Source organism: Osmia bicornis, chromosome 14 (genome assembly GCF_907164935.1).
Source record: "Osmia bicornis bicornis chromosome 14, iOsmBic2.1, whole genome shotgun sequence".
Taxonomy (NCBI): Eukaryota; Metazoa; Arthropoda; class Insecta; order Hymenoptera; family Megachilidae; genus Osmia; species Osmia bicornis.
The window spans coordinates 2,491,776-2,510,721 of NC_060229.1; the positions used below are offsets into that span (position 1 = coordinate 2,491,776).

Consider the following 18,946-nt stretch of genomic DNA (forward strand, 5'->3'; position numbering starts at 1 on the left):
AATTGTTGATGCGTTTGATCGCATCAATTTTCGTTTCGGGATGAATCTTGCAAAGTAATGGTGGTATCCATTTTACTTAATTATTCTTATCGCTCGTACGAGTCTGAAGAAATATCTGCAGGTTCAGCCCTAAAAACACAGAAATTATAAATAAAGAAATCTAGTTACTAGGATTTTGATTATGATATTAGAGAAGAGCAGGATTAAGGAGAGTCATAATCGTAATCATTTTAATAACAAAGTAGCAATTATTATTCTAGTAATAAAAGGTTCCAGTTATGTGTAATTCTAGCAGTTCTAATAATGAAAATTCTAATTTTAATTAATGAAAATCTTAATTAGAATTTTAATAATCCTAATAATGAAGGTACCAGTTACAGCTCCAGTTCTAATAATGGAAGTACTAATTATTATTCTAATAAGAATAGTCTTGGTCAATGTTCTAATAATCCTAATGCTGATAATGTTAATTATAATTTTACTATTAATTCTAGATAATAATGAAAGTTCCAGTTAGAATTTTAATTACTCTGTTAATGAAGACCTCAATTATGATTTTAATAATTCAAAGAACGAAAACCTCAATTATAATTTTAATGATTCTGTTAATTCATGATAGTTAATTCCTGCCATTAGATATACTCCTAAATACTTAATGATATTGTTTCCAGTCAGATAGATAGGATCATTGTTCATAAGAGAATAATAGAATTTTGCTATAGTGATTCATATACTATACACACATGGCTGGTTTAATTTGGTAATGTGTTAGTTGACTTGGAAGCTTCAACCAATTGCCCATAGAAATTTATCGACCTCTATTCATCTGATTGTTATTTATTAATAAATTAAATCGTTCGTATAAAAAATATTATTAATGTAATATCACTGCTGATTTAATTTTTTTTTCAAACCCTTCACTTTATATTTACCCTTTAAAAAACGCAAGTCTCAAATTAATTTAATCGTTGACAAACTGCAAAGGCGTATAAATAAAATTAAAAAGCACCGAAATATACGTACATCAAAGATACATATTACCTTTGCTCACTATGCGTGTAGCTCCCAGGAAAAGCTGTGAAAGTAACAGAGTTGGAAAAGAAAATAAAGAAACGTCAGAGAACCTTTTCATATTCATTCATACTTACGACCAAATATTTAAAACTCCTTCGTTAATTAAGTACTAAAAATACTTAAGTGCCCTTGACACATATCAATTAAATCCACTTCATTTCAATATCTCTATTTGTAGATTCTCAGTTTCATTAATTTGCAATTTTTATTGCTAAGTTATTATGAAAAAACCACTACAATAATTCCACTTGTAGACTAATCTCTCTAACACAGAACATTTATTCAAGGATTAAAAAAAAGGTAGCTTAATCCTTCAACTAATTAACTCTAACATAATCGCTAGCACGAAGATCCGGGGATGTTGCGTTTTTCTGCAAGCCATTTAAATGATTGAAAAGCAGGATGGGGGGGAGGGGGATGCTTCGAGGAAGCAAGAAAATTAAATGCAGATGGGATTTAAAGGAGCAAAAAAAAAAAGAAGATGCTCGTGTACACGAGGGGAATCACACAGCAGGCACACGTGACTCTTGTTGGCGCCCGCTAAGGCAACCAACAGGAACAAGTTTTAATTCCCTGAGTCCGCGGCTCATGACCCCGGAGGAACTGTCGAGACTTCTTCTTTTTTTTTTTTTACTTTTTTCTTTGTTGCCACGATCGAAGTAGGTCAAGCCCACTTCCGCCTACCAGTAGTCTGCTTCAACTACCATCATCGTCATCGCGATTCTGAACGTTCCTCCTCATCGTGGTTAATCTAGTCGATGCTCTAGCGATGGGAAAATTGGTATTATCAGTCATTAGCCAGATGGTTACTCTGAGATGTTATCAGTGACGAGGGTAAGTTAAGGGTAGCAAATGAAAAGTTCCAAATGGGAAATAAAAATAAAATATTCTGTGTAATTCTGGTTATAGTTTGCTGTACTATGTATATGGTCATTTTCACTTGGCAGTCCATGTGTTAATAAACCATATTATCATCTGCCATACTACGTACGTCTCTTTCTACTGTGGCAGTTAACGGATTAGAGCTACTTTACTAGAGCTATTAGCACGTTGGCTGCTCTGGAAAGGTGCTTTGTTCTCTCACTATTAATGAAGATAATTTAATTTATATTAAAAATTCACGAGAATTGAAACAGTTTAGCGATTAACAATTGCTATTCAAAATAATCGAGTGGATTATTAAAACAATATGTTTGAAAATAAAAAAATGAGAAAAAAAAAAGAATGAGAATATGGAACAAGAGTGTCTCGTCGTTCATTTTCTACGACGTCGCTGGGCAATTAGATTTAGTGCTTCTTGCTCGTACTCCCTTTTTCTGTTGTCTCTCCATTCTAGAACTCTTCTTTTCTCTCGCATCCTTGTACACGCACACGGATGGAAAAAATGCTCACGCGACCGAACGAAAGGGCGCACAGTTTCGTTTATTCTCATTGAAACTTTCCAAGCAAATCCCCATTTGTCTCTTCGTGTTCTTTCACCTTATACTCTTTTTTTTCTCTCCTCCCTGTCAGTATCATTCGTTCCTTTCTACATGTTACGATGAACCTCGGACTTGTTACCAAGCTACGGGAGCTCCCTTTAATATTTTCAAACGCTGTTAATTTTTTCGTTCATCCTTTCTTGCATAATAAGCATCCCTTTTTATTCTTTCTTCTTAAAAAACATAATGACACGAATGGTATTTTTTCAAAAAGCCTACTTTATTTGGGAGAAATATAATCCAAGATATTTTTAAGAAATATTTACAATTACAAAAAATATTTTGAAATATTATTTGCACGTGGAGAAGTGTGAATGAAGCCCAAAGCAATCTTTTATAATATAAGAATTTATGTGCCCCATAATTACACTTACGTAAGGTACAAAGTAGATTTATTGATCCCTTCAAGTCTCAAAGAGGTTTCCCAAGGCATTTTTAACGATCGTCCCCGGAACATAAATCATCGTTTTCCCATGATTTATTTCTGTTTAGCGTCTGGTATCACGGAGGCGTGGCTTGGGCGTGAATCCTTAGTGTCTGCTTTTAATTTAATTTATTACATCGACTCATCACCCATCCACGACAGTATTAAGGCCTGTGAATTCTTCCTGATGAATTGTGTTTAATTAGCAGGGTTTAATTGTATTACTGTTGATCATGCGTTCAGACAACTTGCATTCGCCTTACAGGGATATAATATTCATTTGATGGCTCAATTACTTAACTATTTAAATTAATTGACTAGAAAAAAATTTTAAAGTGACAAATTCTTAAACCAATTCAACTAAATGCTACAGCACTTCCCTCCAAAATATTACCAACTTAAATACACAATGCCATTTCCCGTTTGCCTCAAATTAATCGTACAACATCGTCCCCTAAACATTTAAACCGAGCGCATCATCCCTCATAAAAGATAATTTCTCTTTCTCTGTTTGTAACCAGTCGCAATTTGCAGAATCCTAGGTACCATACCACCGGTGTATTCCCAATGGTGTTTTTCGCGTCCAGCTTAAATTTCCCGATTTTTAAATCCATTTTCTTTCCCTTCGCTTAATCCCGAAACTTTCGGGAATTGCTGTCGGCCACAGTTCACCCCTCCTTTTGTCCGTTAACAGCCGTATTCAGGTCTAGTTTTTGGCGGGGCGCGTTAAGCGGCCAGTGAGATCCCGGAACATATTAAATGATCGTGTAATTACGAATGTTTGCTCGGACCCTCTTCATACTCCCTTTTCACCGGTGTGTTCCTCTTTGTCCCCGGGTATCCCCGACTCGCGTCTCACCTTTTTATCCGGACGAGCACCTCACGGTGTCTGGTTATGGACAGAAGAGGGTTAGATAAAGAGACGACGGCGAGTCTCGAGGTCATTTCGAACCAATTTCAGCAATGCCAGGCATTTAAATCGAGGGCCTGACGTAATCCTCGTCTCTCTTACTGTTCGCATTCCTCGCCTCATACGTTGTTCCCTATTACCATTCCTCTTCTCTTTCACCCTCTTCTCTAACTCGTCTCCATTCATTCTCATTCCTTGGTTTCTTCTCACTTTTTTTATTTTTAATGTTGGATCTCTTCCTTCTTCATCCTGCAGCCAGGCAGACTGGCTCTTCTCTGTGACCCTCTTTCGTTGGTACGCACCTACGCATACCAAATGAAAGCGTACACTGTCTTCCATCGCTGGCACGCTGCTCATAATCGCCCCCGTCATCGCATGATTCCGGCTACGTCGGTTCGAAGAAAGGCCGCTTTCACGAACGCTGCCAAACTGGCTGCGGTCGTTACCCTTTATCATGCACCGATTCGACAATTCCCTATTTATCGATCCCACTAATACTGATACGCCTCGTCACGATCATCCCACGGTTCATAGTTAAGCTTAATTTGATGATACCAGAGGTGGGATACGAAACACCATGAAATAGTAAAGATTACCTTCGCAACAAGTCTACCGAATCTAAAGTCAATTCCATTGTTTTAATTAATTTTAGAGAGTTCTTTTTAATTTCTACTCCTTTCGGTCGCTATGCGTTGAAGGAAAATATAAGGGAAAGTACTTGCCACTGTCCTTATGTTCTAAAATCAAAAGCAAATGCTGTTTTACTGTTTGATTTGGAAAGCTCTCTGAACATTTGAATTACAAGTTTCTCGTAATTTATTTTACCGTCTTCAGAGTTATGAAGTATAACTTTGTGAATCCATTTAATGCTTTCAAAGTAGGAATTTGTTCGAGTTATTAAGGAAAGTTCAATTTAGCTTTCTTGACGCTGTTCCTTAATAATATTAAGTAGAATTCATCCTGAACTTCTATAATTTTAATGTACCTAATTTGAAACTTTCAACTTTTTAAATTGCCAGCTTACATAACTTAAATTTATTTTTTATATTTTTATGAGTAAAATATTGACATTAAACTGAAATAAAAATGTAAATTAAAAGATTGTTTCCAGTTTTAATAAAAGTCCACTCATCTATGAATAATAAAGTAATCTCTGAATTTTGTATGAATTTATTTACAGCATTGATGCACCAATAAATTATTTCGCAGATGAATAATTCACACTCAATCCACAAAGAGAATATATTGTCTTGTTAATATTTATAAAAATGTATTTCTATCTTTTAAACGATAAAAATATATATCACAAATTGAATGTAATTTTATATGATCCTTATTAGTATGCACGAGATGATATTAGTATGAGAGTAACGTGATATAAAGTATGCCAATTACTAGATCGAATCTCTTACCATGTTACACGTAACACGAAACAGGTTGGGCTACAGCTTTTGCACCATAAATTATGTAACTCAATTCACTTACATTTTATTAAATTCGTTATCACCTAAATGAAATTGATAACTTGGCGAACAAATGTTTTCAAATGGAAAATAATATAAATTTTAAAAATTGTAATGACAAATCGAAAGCAATATTAAATATTCATAACTTCATTTCTGGGCTGTTTGCAAACGCAAACAGTGTAAAATAGTAATTTGTAACGATAATCGAAGTTTCTTTATATAAACTTAATGATATTCTAAAAGTTTTCTAAACTTCCAGCTACCACTTAATTGCAATTCTCCAGCAGGCACTATAATTAATCAGTGCACGTAGAAAATTGCATCTTCTCATCATTCTAACCAGCGAATTTCAATTAAGCATTCAAAAGCTCTGCTCGTAGATCGATCGTGAATCCCCCAGTCGAACTGGAATCAACTCACTGCACGATTCATCCCTCATTTAAACTGGCCACGATCGCGCTAATGAAAATCGCGAATCTAATTAAACTGAAAACGTGAATTTCCCATGTGAACTTAAAAAATAAACAAATATATAATAAATCAACTTTAACATCAATCTTATATAAAAAAGTAAAAGCAACGATAATAGAAATTTTATTATCAAATTGGTCTTATCAAACCTAAGAACAGAGATATTTCTTTTTATAATTTCTCGAATTTACAGAAAAAGAATATGTAAATCTGCCTTAGTATAATGAGAAGGAGAATAGGTCCATAAGAATAACAGTTCCAGAGATAAAAATTCATTTATAAGATCAAGATTTATGAAAATGGGACAAAATTTGCAAATATGATTAACTATATTTCCATAACTGTTGGTTTAAGGATCTAGATTTATAAACTGTTTTGTATTCAGGATCACATCCAGTTGTATGGTTTTGTCTTATAACTGGGAGAAAATTATGTAAAATATATGAAAGGTATACTCTTCGAAATTATTACAAATATTCAATCAATATTAACCTATTTACATTAGTAGAAGATCTGAAAAATATATCATAATGCAATAATTCATTACCATTTTTATTAATTAATTTCTATATTTACACCGTTGAATTAAATAATATTTCAGATGAACAATTGATGGTATACTATTATCCCGTTCACTGGGAAAAAATTATGTTAATTGTTCAAGAAAAAGCGTGCAGAATCCAATACTGCATTTCCTGAAAGAATTTTATATTTAATTGTAGCATTACACTTTAATTAGAAGGGAAAGGTATCGTCTAAAGATACATTGTATACAATGCAGAATAATTCTTTTTTATTCTCTTCTATTTATACATTAAATACAGTTAACAATTTAATCTCCTGAGAATGGTACATCCATAGTCTTCTAAAAATACCACGGTGATTATTTATTTTGTACAGGGTGTCTTATATAATCAGGAACAGAATACCGTAAAACAAAAATTAGATACATGCATTTTTATGCATCGGTGCATCAGAAAAGTGCAGTTGCATCTTCTTTTAAGTAAAACTCTATACTTCTGAATGCATTATTCAATGCAGTTTTTTCTTCTCTCCAAGATACTGAAATACTGATGCCTTTAAATTATTATTTTAACAATTGTTGCAATTTGAAATTGTGACTGCTAATCGTATTGCAATGAAACTCAAAATTTCTCTCTCTTCATCAAATCAAAAAATAAACGTAAAACGTTCCAAAAAGATGAAGCAGTCTATTCAGGAGAATTTCGATCGCAAGATTGTACGAATAGAGAAAGCAAGTGAACCAATAAGGTTACCGAGGCAGCACGGTAGTAGAGGCAGCAAAAGCATAGAAACGAATCGTTTCGTCTCGAGAAGGAGAAGATATCCTGGTGGAAAGCAGCTCGTTGACACGAACATTTGCAACTGGAGACACTCAGGTGTTGTGGAGCGAACGGTTGTACAGGCCGACAGAAAGGAGCAAGCCGAAGGAAGAGGTTGGTAATGGTGAAACTATCTTGGGGTTATGCTCCGGTCACTGACATCTCAGACCGTAATGCTATACTCTTTCCTCTCCTGGACACCGAGTTTGCCCTCTGACAGCCTGTATCTTGAGATTGCGAGCCTCTTTCACGATGCAACTCTCCATGCTTCCACCTTGTGCGACTGGATAACCAGATACGTATCTATGAAAAATATCAGATTCGTGGAAACGATGATTGCGTGGAAACGTTCTGTCCTATTTCATTAGGTCACGGCTCTGAAGATGTCACGCTTGAGAACCATCATTTAGACATTTAGACATAAATCGAGATTTGATGACTGTGGGTCCCAGAAATCTTAATCCGATCCTGAATAAGTATATCTTTGACGGAAATATTATTTTCACGAGTCCTACGCAAGGTGTTATTGATTACTTGGAAGAATGATTGATGGAAGTAGGTTGCATAGCTGATTGAGATATCAATGGAAAATCTCATGGGATGCCTCTATGTTGAACATGTTGAATAATTTAAGTAGAATTTATGAGTATTTTCTCATTAGATGATCAGGAATACTTAATCTTTGAAAACGATATAAATTTTCCAATTACATTTTGAAAATGTTTAGATCTGATTATAATATTTTCTTTCCACGAAATCCTATAAGAATGTTGTTAGCATTTCATTCCTCTTGTGTTAGAACCATATGTAATCGCATTGTTACATGCACTTTAGTAAATACCTGATCGACCGTGAGCGAGTGCCACTAAACCGATTACTATACTTTATGGTGCGCGGTGTTAACAGCCATCCTCGTAAGTGCACTTAACAGCAACTTAAATGTATCCGAGAGACTGTTAAACATCAATCTAATTTCAGATTAATCCATGGATATTAATCCGCCACTTTCCAGGGGATAGAAACTTGTTTAGAAATAATTAGCAATTAACCAGGAAACTTACACTTTCGTGGAATTGTAAACTTTCTGATGGAGAATTCCTCTTGATTCAAGATTTATTATTATCGTTATTTGTTTTTGTTCTTCGTGGAAATAGAATTTGGTACAGAGGAAGATATTTATACCTGATTTCGAGAACATGGTCAGGAGCGAATTCAGATTTCCGAGGCCCTGGATCCCTGAAACCTTTCATGACCCCCTTGGTTGGTTAACTCACACTTTAATTAAAAATTAAAATTTAATCTAAATAAAATTAAATAACGTTTAACTCGTACTTATTAAATGTATAAAGTATCCAAATTTAAGAAATCTTAAACTAATATCACCTTAAAAATTAAATCAAAGAAAAATAGGATTTATCTTAAAAAAAGAAAGTTTGTTCCTTCTGTTCAAAGAATTTCCATGAAATATTTAAAATCAGTTGGTAAATATCATTCCTTTCCGTTCTGTTTCAGCCGGACCATGAACAATGGAAGATTCGAGTGACGTCTGGATGGAAAAAAAAAAAGGAGAAAGAGTCGAAAGTAGGATGAACCGTGAACGGTCTTGATTCCTTGGTCGTCATAGCTGAGTGCAGCTTCGGAGTTCTCTGCGCTCTTCACTTCTTTCTTCCTTCATTCTCCTCTATCCGGCACCCTATTTTCCTATAGCCCCTCTAATGGCTCTCGAGGTCCCTGTCTTATCGGTGACACTCGTCCCACCTGCTTCTGGATCTTTTCTCAATGCTTCCAATGTTCTCGCGGTGACACGGGAACACGATTGGGGAAATCGGTGAAAGAAGAACACGAGAAGAAGGGCATAAGAGCCGAACGTTACGGGCGGGCCTGACTCTTTGCTCTGCCCGTATCTGGTCGTTTGGGTGAGCAAAGTTTCAGGTGTGTTCGTGGCAGTCTATCGTCATGGTTTATGGAGCAAATTAAATTATTGCTCGGTAAATTGGTTAATATTTTTATTAGGACTCCGCCATGTCGAGGATGACGTCTTATGATGACATTCGATCTATAGCCTTGACGTCTTATGACGACATCTGTGCTGAGAGTGTTAGGTAAAGTTTTTCTTTAATTTCAAAAAGACATGTAGCATTAAGTGATAAAAGAATTCTTTATTTCAAAAATTTATTTACAGGTCATGCATGGTCTAAAATTCTACTGTTCTTTTTTTTCTTATTACAAAGAAAGGAATTTATTAGTGTTTGTAATGAATATATCAAATATAATGGAAATTAAATGTCTGCAGGAAACGGGAATAAATATTTAGGTTGTAACGAAGCATCCTCGACAGTACTCTTACGCCTGAAATTTGCTTTTTACCTGGCCCTCGTGCTCTCTTACTTTGAGAAAACAAAGGTGAGCAAAGTTTCAGGTGTGTGAGTGCGTTGGAATCAGCAGTGAATCGTGATAATGGAAGAACCGTATGCTGTATCATCTTGAAAAATAAAGTATTATTAAACTATTGTCCTCAACATAATAAATAAAATTATTTTGTGTCAATTAATGGATAAAAGATATTAACCCAGGGATTGGGTAGCGAATATCCAATATTCAGTCGCCTATATCGATAATTTTAAATATAATAATGTAAATAAAAATCTTAAAAAATTGTTTTATTAAATAAAAATTATGATAATCCTAAATTTCCAACTCCCTTAAATATCTTCCATTAAAATTCCAAATTAAGTTATGTTTCTCAGTTTAACGCATATTTATGTATCCCATCAGATACATAAATATAATTTGTTGACGAATTTAGCTCTCACGAAAATCGTAATAAATGATTCGATTTAAAATTAAATTTTCCTGTTGGAAAACTGGTAGCCACAAGGGATGCGTTCAAGAATCGGTTAGTCTAAGATTAGCAATGAAGTTAGACAGGTCTTGGAAAGACTAATAAATCAAGTCAAGCGTTAGGATCTGGTTTCCGTCAGTGTCAGGCTTCCTCCTACGTGTATAAATCAATAACAGGCTGGTTAAAGCCGATGTAATTGAGAGAATGTAATTTTATACTTGAAAGTCAATAAGAAATTGTACACTCGCGTTAAATCAAATAAATCCAAGGGGATTTAATTAATTTTACACTTCAGACTTGAGATACTTATTTTCAATATTTTGAAATTATGCATATAGAAATTAAAAATATTTAGATAATTTAAAACAAGTATAACTTGAGAAACTTTGTATATCTATTATATATTCATAAAAATATGGAAAACAGTTTTCTTACATCAATTACATTAATGATTCATCATTTCTTCATTAATTGGACAAATAATTTTTAAAGGAACAGGATACATTTTAGAAAATGAAAATACAATAGTATGGAATACAAGATTAAATTAAAATTGGGGTTCTGCCCATGGTCCGCCGTCCGAGGGTTAAACTAATGATCCTATTAAACGGTCTTTAAGCATCCTTAGTAAAATAATACAGGAGTTCGATCAACGACGATTCAGCGAATTGCTTCCATTTAAATATGAATTTACCCCAGGCAATTAATTAATTAATCCATCAAAGGCATCGCGTTTGCGGAGGGGGAGCACGGTGAACTTGTCTGTTAGGGCTTATAGGTTTGTACCTTCATACATCAGAATTACGTACCATGTTCAGGATAAGGGTACTTATTTTCAAACGATAATCTACAGTCTACAATCATGAAAGATTATCGGCTTTATAATTACAAAGCCCTACGTTTAATATTCAAACACCATGATATTTAAATTATTATTGCTCCATATACCTATTTATAAATACATTAACCCTTTGAACACGATAAATCCATATATGCATTCAATCATTATGGTGACTTACAATTAGAAATTCATGAATCTTCTTATAATCTTGATAAAAATAAGAATTTGGAATTTACAATTATCATCACCACACAAATTTGTAATTTTGATATAAAATTGGAAACAAATAAAGAAATTTAACAAACATTTTAACTTAAACAATAAAAATTCATAGATTATGGTTTAAGGGGTACGATATTACAGGTACGTGCAGGAACTTGTTCATAGTTTTGTGTCGATAGTTGATAATACCTCGAGTTCGTTATTGCCAAAAGTTTCGGCTGTTAAACCAAAGTGCTGATAATATTGCTGGCATCGAGTTTAAACTGTTAACACATCGGCCAGCCTACCGTGTATCCGAAATATATTAGTCGCGATAAGAACAACTGAACTGTTGTATTTTAGGTGTCGGATAAGTTACCTGTTATCTGTTTGCCCCCTTTATTACGTTTCTTCAGCGACTCAGGTTAATTGGAAAACTTGCTATCTTTTCTTTTATTTTTTAATATCATTCTCATTGATTTCATGATTGAATCTCTATCTTTCGAAACAATAAAAAGAAGGGAGTGTTCAAATCTTCAAATAAAGCCTTTCATTTAATTTAATTAAGTATTTTATTCAGCTAGTAATTAATTAATCAAATTTGGTAATTATTATAAATATAGTAGAGATAAAACTAAAAGATAGATGGTCAATTTTAATCATGCCATGTCCTGTATATTATATTTTTAACAATGAGTCATGGTACCTAAGGGTTTAAGGAATCGATAGAAAAATGTCCTTATTTTCTTTCTTGGAAAAGTCTATAACAGTCTATGATTTTCTCTCTATGACGGTTTCTCTGCCCCTAACACGCGACGTTTTATTGAATCGAGCCATTTTATGAAGGAATAAAGAGGAGATATTTGTGAGACTCGTATCGAGCTCCGTTTGTCTCGAATTTTATTGCCAAGTTGTTCCAAGTGTTCGCTACCGTCCCGTCGCACGGTATTCCTTTAAATCATGAACGTGGAAACAGAGTCCGATCACGTGAACAGGGAAGATAGAAAACGTGCGATCGTGAACGTACATGTATCTATTGTTGAACGGGCATTCAATGGATTATTGAAAAGGAGAGAAGGTGTATTTTTGACGCAGAAGGTCGTCGATTCGATAATTGATTTTACGGGACGGTCTATCGAAGAAATGGGGACACAGTTCTGTTCTTTTGTCGTTAAAGAGCACGGAAAAAGATTCAAGGCTGGTGTATTAAAATGTACACTTCGAAACTGAGAACGTTCTTTTTTTAATTATTTCAATTTTCCTTGAAAGACAATAGAAAAATGTTACAAATGTTCACAGCTATTGTAAGATGAAATTTTAGAATTTTGAAATTTAAAAATTTTAGAATGATGGAGAGAGTCCACTTTTTGGAGGACCAAGCTCCCCTTTGACCTATTCTAATTGCATGCATCAGTCAATACAAATTAAAATGATTTTTAACACAAGAAATAACACCACATATCGACCTTCTGTTAATCGAACTCCTGTTTACATCAGAATTAGAAGAAACAACTGGTTGCATAGGTGGGTTGCATAGGTGATCCTTGATACGATAAACCTGAAGTGCATGTAAGCAGCATGGTAAGCTTTACGCAACACCCTGTCACGACAGAATGGATATCCTTTGCGCAATATCTATAAATAAACTAGTTCATAGACAGACTATAATAATGAGACATTACTCTGGACAAGAATAATAAATCGTCGATTAGATTGGTAAATTTGCAACAATATGCTTGATTGCTTGATTATTTCTTCGCCCTGTTTCACGGTTTAATCGGGCCATTTGTCGACTGATTTTCTATGTGACACAAACTGCATAAGTAGCTCTATTGGAAATTTATAATATTATTCGTTTTAAGTCCTTTTCATTTTAAGTTTCACAACATTTAAATGTTTCCTGAAGATTTTACATGTGGAAATGCAAGTATCCACCTTGCATGCATTACGTATGCAAATTTAATTATCCTCGTTTAATAATTGATAGATAAGCTGTAACTATGACTAATCGGGAACTCCGTTGATTAATCGTGTCTTTTGAATTTAATTGTCAATACTGATTACATATTGTACACGCATTATGATAATTAACTAATAAAAATGACACTAAAAGTGATAATTAACTAATATTCCATTAATGTTACACTAATATAATTATCAATAAAGAAATCTTCTTAAGCTCTATGCTGTTCCTATCGAATTGGGATATTCAACAATTTGTAAGTCTTTTAGAAAATGGTAAATTATGGTAATAATTAATTGGTACATTATTTGTATAACGATTATGATTGCATCATTAAATAATGCATAAAATTATTATTACAATATGATGTCCTAATTTCTTGTACAGTACCGAGCATGGTACTGCATCGATAATGGTACCGTTTTAAAAATCATGTTAAAATTAAGTTTTTACAACATTTTAAATTTATTAAGTTAATTATTTTATAAAAACTGTTGTTTTTAACACAAATTAAACCATTAGAGTACCTTAATTTACAACATAAACTTAAAAAAAAAGAAGACAATACCATTACATGAATTAATTGTAAAAGAACGGTGATTTACAAATTTAAAGCATTAAATAAATAGAAACTGAACAATAATATAAATTGTTCTATTCATAGTAAAATCATCGATTCTATAATTAGGAATGGTACTATTGTGGCGCCATCATCAATGCCATAATCATTTTGTCAACACAGTGACAGTACAGCACTATCCTTTGTATACCATTGTATACGACGTCATATGAGTAAGGCAATGATATGGTAAGTCTAAATTACGTTTTGGACAGAATTTGAAAATTCTGTTTGACGTATCAATTAATTATTAAATCTAATTTCTAATCTTATCTGTTAATGCAACTGATAACGTTATATCACAATAAGTTTATGATGTAACCTATTAAAAATATATGATTGCCTTTTGTTTCTTTTTTCGTTAATTTCTTCAAGATTCAAATTATTCCAAATGTTATAATTTTCGATATTCCGCAATCGAACTTACATTTGAAAATATACATTTTAAATTTTTCTCTCAAATGATTTGTATTCGTATTTTTAAGTTACTAGTAAGTTGACCAGATTGATGTGAATTGTTACAGTGCTGTTGGACATTGGGATCATTGGATTAATATCAATGCGGATTAATACTCAACCATGGAGTCCAATGAAGCAAAAAAATCTTCGTTACAAAACCAAAACTCAACCGAATCATTGAGCATTGATTCAAAATACATTGAACCAGAAAGTCACTTACAAAGTCTTGGCTTTACCATAGATAATGGAAAGGCTAGATTTAAATTGGATGATGATTCATCTGCATATTCAAATGCTGCATTAACAAGTTTCAATGTTGTTGACACAGATGATACCTTATCCTTTGTGGTATTAGGTAAAGACTCATTGGATGCTATTCAAGCATCATCGCTTGCTTCATATGTTGACATCCAGCAAAAGAGTATGTCTGTTGTATGTGTCTGTTTAACTAAAAATTAATATTTAAAGTAAAAGAATTATACTAATCACAATTGTTATTTGTTTACAGGATTACAACTCCATGATCGCATTATGGGATTCAACAGAAGTACATAAAAAGCTAAATGAATTACTGCAAGAAAATACAAAGCTGAAAGAAACATTAAAACAGAACAACATAGCTATGAAACAGCAGTTTAATACCTTGTCTGATTGGCAGGAAGAAATCATGAAAGTTCATCAAAATCATAAAAAGAAATTTGCTGAAACTAGAGAGTTAATAAATTACCTTAAAAAGGAAAATACTGATTTGAAAATGAAACTAACTTCCGAGCAACCTAATAATACGGAAATGGGATATGATGTACGTTATATGGTATTATTTTATACTTTACTTTTGTTAATGATATTAACTTAATATTATTTTTTGATTATAGCTTCTCAATATAAACAGTATGCAAAATAGTATAAAGGAAAAACAAAACTCTATTCCTCAAAATGAACTCGAGGAGAAAGTATTACTTTTAACAGATGAATTGGATAATTCAAAACTTAAGTGCGAAAAATTATCCTCTGATGTTGGGAAACTGGTCAGTATATCAAATTTAATGAGCTCTCAGTTGATGCAGGCTACTTCTACAATCCAGGAACAAAGGCTGAATATAAAAAAATTAGAAGTGGAAGCTTTAATGTCAAAGTCCATTGATTCTAATTATTTTAATCAGTCTATTAATTGTTCTACTTCTGAACAATCAAAGCCTATGAATAACTGTGCGGAATGTGAACAGTGTCTGAAAAAAGACAAGGAAATTAATTCTTTAAAAGAATCGATTGTTGTGCTTGAACATAAGATAGAACATGTAAGTATTTTGATGCTCGCGTGAAAAATCATTTCTTTAACACGGTTTTTTAATTATATAACATTTTCAGATTACTACCCCTGTACAATTTTGTATAAAAAGTTCAGTTAATCCGAAAAAGTACTGTCAACGAAATATTACAAAAATCAAAGATTACAATGATAAGTCGCAAGAACTAATAGCTTGTTTTGATAAGCAGCTAAATCAGTGCACTGTTATAGGAGAGTACCTGAAAAATCTCACACAAATATTAGAAAACAAAGTTTCTTGTAGTGTAATGTCGGGCTCTGAACAATTTGACGATCAGTTATTAAATTGTTATCAGAAATTTATTGAAGAACGACAGAAATTTTCCGAGGATATAAAAATCGCATGTACAGTACAAAATCAATTTCAGAAAACTCTATTGGATTGTAATTCAATAGTTGATGAATTAGAAACAACGATGAATACAAACATTGAAGATGGAGCAATGAAAAATAGTGTTACTTCTGAATCTGCACGAAACATTGCAGAATCAAAAAAGCAAAACACTGAAAACAAACAGTTACTGGAAGAAGAAAAAGTGTTACTTAGTAGGGAAAGAGAGAAGCTTGAAGAGGAGAAAAATTTGTTAAACGACCAGAGAAAAACTCTTGAACTAGAATACAAAAATTTAAACGATTCCAAAGAACTTTTGCGACAGGAAAGAATAAGCTTACACGAAGAGAAGTCATCTTTGGATCAACAGAGTCAACTTTACGAAAGTCATTATAAAAAGACATTAGAAGCTGAGAAAACAAAGTTTGAAGCAAAATGTAGTCAGTTAGTAGGAGAAATTGGTATTCTTCATGAGAGTATACAAAAGAAGGAGCTGTGTATTAAAGAATTACAAAGGGAAATGGTACAGCATGTAAGTATAAATTAGTAATTATTTATTTTTAAAAGTAACAAATATAATAATACTTTCTGTCCCCATATAGTTAGAAAATGCCAATTTGCTACAAACTCAGTTGAAGCTTTACGAAGAAGATTTCAAACATGAGAGAAAAATTAAGGAATCGTTATTAGATGAGAGAAATAATTTAAGTACGGACTTACAGAAACAGATAGAGTTCAATGCAAAATTACAGCAAGAAATTACTCGCTTATCGCCTAATATATCTGAAAATCAAGTAAGTTTTCACGTAATTTGTGTACATACAATTTAATTCTTAAAATTAATTGATAATTTAAATTTCAGAGCAGCGCGGCGGGTAGATTAGTGCCTCCATTGGTATTAACATTTATATGTCCAAAATGTGATTCCACATTTCGAGATATGCAATGCTTGGACCAGCATATTGATCACTGTTTGTGTTTGGATTAATATAAAATTTTCCATTATTATCTTGACTATATATGCTTAGGCAATATAAATATTAAAAACTACGATAACTACAGATGTTATTAAATAGAACTGTAGGGAGATATATATAAATTTTAATGTACTAAACATCGTATATAAGACAGAATAAAATAAATAATATCAATTTTATTTATCATAAAACTTTTATTTGAAATTATAATCACATAAGATAGACTTGTCTTGTCCTTGTTTCCTTGTTCTCGGGGGTTCATGGCAAATTATAAAAATAATTGTGTAACAAACTTATATTTTAAAAACATTGTCATAAAATAAGTATTTTTAAAATTCGATCCCAGCGCCATCCATTCAAAAATAGCGGAAACTACTCGGCAAGTTACCGACTTATCGATCGATTCTCCACAGCAGTCGATAAATTGCCGAATAGTTTCCACTACGTTTTAATAGATGGCGCAAGTGCACCATCATTCATCAAGCTATCGAGACATGTTAACCTTTTTTAAATTCGAATTCCAATAAATATTTATAATTTATACTTTAATCGTTTAATCTTTAATATGGATTGAGATTTCATATGATAGGTAATGATATCATCGTGGGGTATCAGGGACCCCTTCGCGACGGGACTCTCAATGTATATCGATTTGATATCATCTTGGGGTGTTAAGGACCCCGAAGCATTCTGCCTACCGACCTTATATCATCTTGGGGTATTAGAAACCCCAAAGCACTCACTCTGCATACCAGCTTAATATCATCTGGGGTGTTAGGGACCCCGATGCACAGGTGATACTCTGCATATCGATATAATGGCATAAGGGGTGTCTAGGACCCCGCAACTGAAAGACGGACGTCTTTGCGCTTTACATATGTAAGATTTTTACCAGACCATTTGTTACTACCACACCTCATACTGACAACCAAAAAGACACAATTCTAACTATCTTTGATTCTCTTTATTTAGGAATCGGTCAAAATTAGTATAAGTATAACTTATTAAAATAAATGACTGTAATCACTTGCATCCAGTTTATGCGGCTTGATAAATAAATCATTTCAAAAGAGCAACTGAGTTATTATTTAATTTATCCAATTTCCTTTCTGAGGATTTATTTAATTTCCACAATTTCCGTTCTGTGTTATTTATTTAATGCAAGTAATTTCCTTCCCCAGTTATTTATTTCAGTGACTTAAATTCTCTTCCCATTTACTTTATTTAATGTACTTAACTTCTTTTCTGAGTTATTTATATATACAGTATTCTGTAACATCTCTGCATTCCTCACCACCCTGCTTTCTTTATATCCCAGCATCATTTACAACTCAACCTCCCTTATATTCCTGCATCCTTTACACCTCAACCTCCCTTATATTCCTGCATCCTTTACACTTCTACCTCCTTTATATTCCTGCATCCTTTACACCTCTACCTCCCTTATATTCCTGCACCCATTACACCTCTACCTCCCGTATATTCCTGCACCCTTTACACCTACACCTCCCTTATATTCCTGCATCCCTTACGTCCATGTATTTTCTGGTCGAAATACCACCCTCTGGTGGCAAAAAAAGGAACTAAATCATGCTGAAATTTTGGCCCTCTAGCGGCAAAAATGCGAACTAAATTTTCGATGTCCGTTCAGCGCCATCTGGTTTTTGAAAAAGGAACTAAATCATGCTGAAATTTTGGCCCTCTAGCGGCAAAAATGTGAACTAAATTTTCGATGTCCGTTCAGCGCCATCTGGTTTTTGAAAAAGGAACTAAATCATGCTGAAATTTTGGCCCTCTAGCGGCAAAAATGTGAACTAAATTTTCGATGCTCGTTCAGCGCCATCTGGTTTTTGAAAAAGGAACTAAATCATGCTGAAATTTTGGCCCTCTAGCGGCAAAAATGTGAACTAAATTTTCGATGTTCGTTCAGCGCCATCTGGTTTTTGAAAAAGGAACTAAATCATGCTGAAATTTTGGCCCTCTAGCGGCAAAAATGCGAACTAATTTTTCGATATCGATACAGCGCCCTCTGGCGGCGAAAAAAGGAACTAAATTTGTACAAAATTGCGCGGGTGAGTTACATAAGAGATGCAGGAATATAGGTGGCACAAGGATATAAGGGATGCAGGAACATAAGGGAAGTGGAGGTGTAAAGGATGCAGGAATATAAGGGAGACAGAGATGTAAAGGATGCAGGAATATAAGGGAGGTGGAGAT

The 18,946-nt window shown here is 33.4% G+C and overlaps 1 protein-coding gene and 1 long non-coding RNA gene across 3 annotated transcripts in view; both read left to right on the top strand.

The window, feature by feature from the left end:
• Positions 1–9,826, top strand: part of LOC123988451 — a 48,135-nt gene extending 38,309 nt beyond the window's left edge. The window contains exons 3-4 of one of the 2 annotated variants that reach the window (XR_006830068.1): positions 8,682–9,101; positions 9,183–9,826. This is a non-coding gene — a long non-coding RNA (uncharacterized LOC123988451). The remainder of the gene's footprint in view (positions 1–8,681; positions 9,102–9,182) is intronic. The other variant, XR_006830069.1, reaches the window with a different exon arrangement.
• Positions 9,827–13,734: 3,908 nt separating this feature from the next.
• LOC114872551 (centromere-associated protein E-like) lies at positions 13,735–16,908 on the top strand. Its single transcript, XM_029179856.2, has 7 exons — positions 13,735–13,824; positions 14,160–14,526; positions 14,603–14,896; positions 14,970–15,392; positions 15,463–16,284; positions 16,355–16,546; positions 16,615–16,908. Exons 2-7 carry the CDS (start codon positions 14,215–14,217, stop codon positions 16,738–16,740), a joined length of 2,169 nt encoding a protein of 722 aa, XP_029035689.2. The 5' UTR covers positions 13,735–13,824; positions 14,160–14,214; the 3' UTR covers positions 16,741–16,908.
• Positions 16,909–18,946: the final 2,038 nt, after the last annotated feature.